The sequence below is a fragment of the Montipora capricornis genome, chromosome 9, assembly GCF_036669925.1.
Source record: "Montipora capricornis isolate CH-2021 chromosome 9, ASM3666992v2, whole genome shotgun sequence".
In the NCBI taxonomy this organism is placed as follows: domain Eukaryota; kingdom Metazoa; phylum Cnidaria; class Anthozoa; order Scleractinia; family Acroporidae; genus Montipora; species Montipora capricornis.
Genome location: NC_090891.1, coordinates 17,107,880 through 17,115,379, shown reverse-complemented (window position 1 = coordinate 17,115,379; position 7,500 = coordinate 17,107,880). Strand labels below are relative to the sequence as shown.

At 38.0% G+C, this 7,500-nt stretch overlaps 1 protein-coding gene and 1 long non-coding RNA gene across 3 annotated transcripts in view; one reads left to right on the top strand and one right to left on the bottom strand.

The window, feature by feature from the left end:
- Positions 1–2,745, bottom strand: part of LOC138015409 (signal peptide, CUB and EGF-like domain-containing protein 1) — a 65,903-nt gene extending 63,158 nt beyond the window's left edge. Inside the window, exon 1 of the mRNA XM_068862434.1 lies at positions 2,540–2,745. Coding sequence (XP_068718535.1) covers positions 2,540–2,591 — 52 coding nt within the window. The 5' untranslated portion in view covers positions 2,592–2,745. The remainder of the gene's footprint in view (positions 1–2,539) is intronic.
- Positions 2,746–3,645: 900 nt separating this feature from the next.
- LOC138016162 (uncharacterized) overlaps positions 3,646–7,500 on the top strand; it is an 8,864-nt gene continuing 5,009 nt past the window's right edge. The window contains exons 1-2 of one of the 2 annotated variants that reach the window (XR_011125743.1): positions 3,646–3,699; positions 4,942–5,090. This is a non-coding gene — a long non-coding RNA (uncharacterized lncRNA). Of the gene's footprint in view, positions 3,700–4,294; positions 4,321–4,941; positions 5,091–7,500 lie in introns of those variants that run through there. The other variant, XR_011125744.1, reaches the window with a different exon arrangement.

Sequence of the window (7,500 nt, the reverse complement as noted above, 5' to 3'; positions counted from 1 at the left end):
ACAACTAAGTATTTTTTTTGCGCGAAAATACCATTCGTTATTCCTTGTCAGAAGGCATAATGCCACCTTATAATAAAGCCACATATAAGATCACTTTGTAATGGTTATATTCATGAATCCACTCGTTTTCTTTCGGGAATAAGGCACTAAGATTGATATAATTCCATCTATTCGCAGTTTCTCATCCTTTGAATGTACGAGTAGCAAGAATGACAAGAATGACAAGTACGTTTAATGCTTTATAAAATAATCCGATATAACGCGTTCTCTCATTTGTCAGTAGCTGTGTTTGCATGAGAGTATGCAAACATGGTTGTCAGGTCACGGTGTCTGCTTTCCCCGACACAATTTGATAATTGCCAAGCTTTCCGTGAAGTAATTTTCTTAAGTCTTGATTTTGGGAGATATTTCCCCCCTTGGCCGCAAGGAGAAGAAAAACAATGACTTTTAAATCTTGATGATCACCGGCTAGATGAAGTTGTCGAGAGATCTCAAACAATGTCCACAATAATATGCAAAGACCAACAGAAAGTTTATTCACTTGAATCGGCTACTTGTACGATGATTCCAAACCAGAAGCTCAACAGCAAAGGCATGACGACCATGATGTCGGATGTCAAATCGGTCAAGTACACATCACTTTCCAGCGCGATCAAGCACAGTTACGTTCAGAGTCCGGGTTAAATAATCTTCCTTTTTAAGTTCTTACATATTTCGTAAGCATTTTCTTAAACGTTTTAAACGGAGGTTTCGGTGTTTTTCCAAGATATTTGGGCTTCAAAGCTGAATCTTTCGCATGGACACGACGCTTACACAGGAATTTGACCAAAGGTGGATTGTGACTTATTTAGGAGCGCGAAATTTGATTGGCTAACAGGAAAACATGTTATATGTATATTTGCGGAGAAGATGTATTTTGAACAGGGAATAAATTCAAAAAAACTAAATACTAATAAATTGAAGACACACGAACCAACTTTTTAAAGACATGTTTCGGCGTTACTCATGCTATGATCACTTTAATTTAATCTACAAACCTTTCTCTCTTATATAATATTGTTTCAAAGAGGAAGTTATTTTAAAAGTTATGCAAACCCGAGACGCAATTGAGGGTTTGCATAACTGTTTCTAATGCAACCTTTGTGAGAAGGCAATACCATGGAAGTTTAATTTGGTGTTATTAATAAACATTTCCTTTTCTTTTTCTCGCAAATTCTGAAAGTTGTTCAATTTCTCGGTGACGGAAAACAAGAGTTTTTTGTTTTATGCTTTTTCGTGGCTCAGCTCTGGGGGTCTTGTCTTGGTCACACTTTCAGGTTACGTCGAGTGTGCTAACTGGTATGTTCAAACAAATAAGAAATACCAACCATATGCGTGAAAAATCATGATGGAGTTGGCAGTACTGATGCTATTTTAGCGAGATGTTGCTGCTTAATACACTACAAACACACATTTCACTTTTCGGTAAAGACAGGAAAGTTTTGAAAGAAGTAATCCTCCCCGATGCTACAGTTAAGGGCACTATGGATGTAAAATTATCTTTTTGTGACAAACAGACGCATTGAGGTTTATTTTCAAAACTGTTTTAGACATCATATCAACGAGTTGCGAACAGAAACAATTCATGAAGCAACGCGGACCACGTATGCACGTAATTAGTTGAGAAGAAGGAGGCAAAATTGAGATTTAACCCATTTACTCCTGAGGCGCCCCAGTACCTCCCCCACCGCCCAGTTGACGAGTAAATTCTCATGCTCAGAAGTCAATACGTTACTGAGATTTGAGTCGGATCTATGACCTCGCAATGGAGATGAATACCGCTTCGTCCACCGAGCTACAAAGCGTACTCATTATGGCAGCTTGCCATTTGCTATACCATTGTATGGAGGTGAAGGTTTTGTTTGAAGCAACTAATCTACTCCAAGCGCTCAGTCCTAGTATACGAACTGGAAAGCTCTAGAACGTGCTAAATTTGATTTCCTGAAAAGAGGAATTTTTCTTTTTTTTAATATATAATTTTAATAGCTTGTAGGTTATATAGCCCACTGTTCAAATTTCGAATCCTTTTTTGTTTTATACGAAAAAGTTAAAAAGACAAAGAGGTAGACGGAGTGGTTTTTTCGTATTATCAAGAATGGAAAAACTGCGTATCGTCGTTAAAATAAAATCCTCAAAAAAGGAGGTTGTTCTTTACTGAATTTTATTCACAAGAATCGAACACTGTACAAATAATTTAACCATTCATGAAGATCACGACAGTATCTCGGGATGGCAACGAGGTCAACATGACTTCACTTCATTCTGTAATGCTTGAACGTGTCTTCCTAATGAAGATGAACAATATCGGTGTGGATATCAACGACTTAAATGTAAGAATAGAATACCACTAGATGAAGCCTGCACTGGAAAACACTGAGGAAAAAGGTGTTGACGGGATTGCTATTTTAAGCAAAACCTGCTCCTTGTTTGGGCTAACTTTCTTTGAGAAAACGATACAGAGTGAAAATTGAAATTGCAATTTTACTTGACAACGACTCACCTGCGGCTAAGGCCTTTGCTGCAGACAATAACAAAATACACAGTCGAATCATTGAAACCAAATGCTAAAGGCCCTCGTCAAAAATAACGATAACCGTTCACAGTCAATTGCAGGATAGTTTCTGTCCAAAGATTCGCAAGAAGAAACCGTGCAAGCACTCACTCCTTTGATGTGGGAACTGAATTTCCTGATGACTTTCTTATTGAAATTCCTTGCTTAATCAACTAGAAGAACGAAGATTGCTTTACTTTGACCACAGGTGGACAAACAAAATTATCGAAGCATCACAAAAGCTTATAAACTATTAACATAGCTGGGGCATCTGAATAAACATTCAGATAGTTGAAGTAATCGCCATTGGCCATAATCCTGAACCATTCTTGTTGCATTAATCATGCAAAAATAAGCAATTATTATTTATCTGGTGACCAACATAGCCGACATTAACCTATATTTTCTTAGTCTTCCCGTTATTGCACGATATCTGTCTTGACTGCGGAGAAAAGAACACTTCCAAGTGACAATGATTTTACAACGTGTGTTGAGACCCTTGTTTAAATCGAAGAAAGAAAAGCATCAAACATATTTCGATGCTACTATTGTTTCAATAAGTTTGAATGTAACTTTAGCATATTGCTGGCATGTAAAATGACTCATGGGATAACACTGGACAACCCATGATGGAGACACTAGACAGGAGTGTCGAAACTTTGGGTTTTTGCATCGTAACTCTCGTAAGCTACATTCAAATTTATCCAAACCTGACAGTAGGATCGAGCTATCTGTGATTGTCAACCTGGTTGCAATTTTAGCTGAAAATTTCGTTATTTGAAAGAAAATCATATTCTTAAACAGCCTCCTTCTTTCCCTTTGCGTTAGTTTTACTGTTGGGCCTTTATATTAAAGCACATCTGGTTAATAAGAACATAACGGGTAAAATAGCTCCTGATTAAGCCTGGTTTTCACTAGCGACGCAAGCATAACCACAAGAAGCATACGCAAACTCTCTAGCTTGTTGTTCACTAGACCCTTTTTTTTAGAACAATAGACACTAATTAACAACAAGTAAATTCGCCTACCGGTGTTGCTTGCGCTTATGTTTGCGTCGCTGGTGAAAAATAGGTTTGATGAAGCATGGAATTATTCGCGTACTTCTCAAGGTAAAATTTTTGTTCCCTCTTTGGGGTATGGATACCGCTTAATAATTATTTACCAAAAACGCATCCTTTCGGAAGATAATACATACGTGATGTTTTGTGTGGATCCAAGGAATGATGTTTTGCACATTTCAAAGGGTGTTTATTTTTTGACTACAATTCATAACAGACCAGTTGATGAAAGACCAAAAAATGATTGAATTGTTCCTTTTGATAAGGCATAAAGATTTTGCTAATATCATAGTCACCGACATTTTTACAAGTGGAGCAAGTTCAAATTAGCTACCACAGCTGTCTGCTGCGCAAGTCACATAAATACATGAAAAAGGGGCTTAGACAAAATAAGGCCCATATATAAGCGGTTTTTTTTAAAGTTTATTAGTGGCAAGCACATTGCATTGGGTAAGTGCAGAAACCCATAAGGGTTGAAACGTGTAACGCGCGTTCACAGCTTCTGAATATTCAGTGCGAACTGATTGGTTGAATGTGTCAGTGCTAAGTACCATATTTGGAAACCCCTCGCTCTTGCAGTTCCAAATATGGTACTTAGCAAATTGAATATTCAGAAGCTTGTTTTCCAGCACACAAGGGGCCGTTACACGTTTCAACCCTTATGGGTTTCTGGTAAGTGACAACAGGTTCTTCATCACTTAGGGTATTTTGCCAGTGTAATAATGTTACCGTTTTTTCACTTTGCGTATCAGATGACCCGTTATAGATATAAAGGGAGATATTTTAAATCGCTGGTGAATCGGGGATACTTGGAAAAAATCAGAGTGAGCCTTTTGTCATAGTGCTTGGACACGTTTTCGAAGATCTTGTTTGCTTCTTATTAAACACTCATCATTTGTGTTCTATCATTGCACCGGCATCGCAAAGGTCATGGGTTCGAATCCCGTTGAAACAGCCTAGATTTTCAAGTGTCTAGAAAGAGACAGTTGCTTAAATTGTCTGATTAAGTACAAGGATCACTTCTACATTTCGTCACTGTCTATATCCAGCGCTTCAATTTGATGCATTTCTGTCTAGATTTATATTGCCTTAAAATTGTCCTTTAATTTAAGCGTTTCATTGGTCCTCCAACACACCTCATGCCTATTTTAGTTCTACCTGCTGATAGTTTTAATAGGTATAGAATAAAGGTGACACCGAGTAATTGCATCGTGTCTATGAGACAGGCAACAAATGCAAGGAATCGTTGATGTTAACTTGTAATATTTCGATATATTTCTATATCATCTTCAGAGGTAACAGAAATTTAAATACTGCGAGATGGTGCATCAGCAGAAGCACGTGAAAATACAAAACAAAGAACGAAAGTGTCAAGAGAATAGGCATAGCTCTCTACTGGCTTTTAAACCATTTTTCAAAGATGGTGCTGAACGCTTGATATGGTAATCTTCTTTATATAATAATAGATTCCAATTATCATCGCAGTCTATTATGTTTTTGTTACCACGCACGGTTTGGGCGAGAAATTCTTTGTTCATTGCAGTAGAAGGTGGGTAGTTCTCATTGATAAAAATGTCCGGTAATTTGTATAAACCTTGTAAGTGTTGGATCTGATCGCAATAGCGCAGATGTTTATATATAGCGCTTTCTTTGTCCGTGAGCTCATGTTCTTGTGTGCGGACAAGCAAAGTCCTGTTCGATTTGCCGATGTACGAAGAATGGCAACCGGGCCAAGTGAATTCATAGACAACATTTGATTGGCTTAATGGCGGCGTTTTGTCTTTAGTGCTTGTGAAGAAATACAATTTTGTGGTCTTCTCTTTTATTCGGATGTCTCATTTCGGTCGACGAGACATCTGCGAAACTTAGTACGTTTAAGCTTTTTAACAAGTTGTGTTGTTAGGTCGCCGACGAATGGGACGGTAAGCCAGATAGTTGGATAGTGGATGTTGTGGGAGGTGTCGTTGGTAATATGATCTGAAGCCCTGTTCTGTGCATTCGTAGTAAAGCGATCAATTAATAAGTTCGCCACGCGTTCAGAGGAAAAGCGTTCCACGATAAAAAAAAAAACAAAAACAACTTCCTTATTAGCTTGAGCTCGGTTTTAATTTTGCTAGGAGTGCAGATTCGGTGTAAGCGGTCAATCAGTGCTTTGACCCAAGAAATCTTGTTTCGCCAAGGTACAAAACTCTCAAAGTTAGTGTACTGTCCAGGGAAAGTATCTTTTCTGTAGATACCAAGACCATCACTAGCGATGTTGATGTCCAGAAAATGCGGAGTGTAAAGCGGATATTGCCATCAAACTTGTTAAAGTGTTCCAAAATAGTGGTGATTGTGTTGCGTTGTGTTTGGGAAGCGTGTGGCTTGCATGCTGACAAGGTGGCCTTCCCATCGAATTTGAGCTTGATTGAGCAAGCTAAAGTGTTTATGTTGCCAGTAAAATCCGTTTTCAGGTTAAATACGTTTGGACCTTGGTTAAATTGGTGATCTTCATTTTACCTAGGTTGAATACACACAGATGAATTGAAGAACTTTTCTTCGAAGCTTAAATCAAGCCTAGACAAAAATTAGGGTCAGGTTAGTTTGGATCAGATATTCGATCATCTGAAGATTCGGTTTTGTGTAGTGACCCAAAGAGGATTAGTAACATTTTGAAAAATCATTTTGCAAACATTGGAGATAAATTGGCATCTGAAATTCCTAATGCCGTGAGCACTATTCTGATTCCTTGGACCTTGAGATCAATATTGACTTATCCTGATAAAGAAGTCGTCCGACTTGGAGTTCCTCAAGGCTCTGTCCTTGGCCCCCTCTTATTCCTTCTCTATATCAAATACATTTTAAAATCTTCACAAGAATCCTCCTTCTATCTGTTTGCCGATGATACAACCCTAATTAATGCTAATGAAAACCTACGTGTTCTTGAAATAACTATTAACTTGGAACTTGCAAAGGTCCGTGAATGCCTCAAAGCCCATAAGTTGACTCTCAATATTAAAATGTCAAACTTTGTTATTTTCCGGTCCCGCCAGAAGATAATGCCTTTTGCTACTCAGTTAAAATTTTATCTCTGCAACCAATGCCTTTACAAATCTTGAAATGAAAAACTATGTTAAATACCTTGTCATGGAAATATCATACCTTGTCCTGACTTGACATGGAAATAACATATTGACCACATTTGTCATAAAGTTAACAAATTAATTGGAGTTATTGCAAAACTGAGACATTATGGACCAAGACGTTTACTGCTCAATGTCTAGCACACTCTAATTACTTCCTATCTAAATTACGACATTTGCGCCTGGGACAACTGTGCAAAAGTTCATCAAAAGCGTGCTCTTTGTTTGCTCTTCGTTTCCTTGCCCATGGACTACAAGTACTTGAATATCTGGATTTTTTTCCGGCCAGGTGATGTGTAGGATCTTGTGAAGGCACTTGAAGGCAGCTAGCAGGTGGAAGCGATTCAATTTCTGGTGCTCGTGGACTGCCCATCTCACTAGCTTACAGTAGAGTGAAATCTATTGTCTATGGCCAATGTGGCCGCCGTGTGAATAAGGCTCATGGTGGATATGTTTACCGAGCAGATGGCACCTAAAGTGCTTAAACTAAGAAATTCTTATTTAAATAAACCCAGTTGCTTGCACCTTTTTGTTTAGAGACCAATTCGCTTTTACAGTGGCGTCTATGTGAAACACACTGCCAAGTCACTAAAAAGTGTTGCCTTCCATGAATGTTCTTAAGACAAAAATCAAAACCTTAAGTCATCTAGTGCGTACTGCAATTCAATTTTATATTAAACTTACATTCGACTGTCATACTGCTTTTAAGAAGAAAAGATTTCTTATGTAA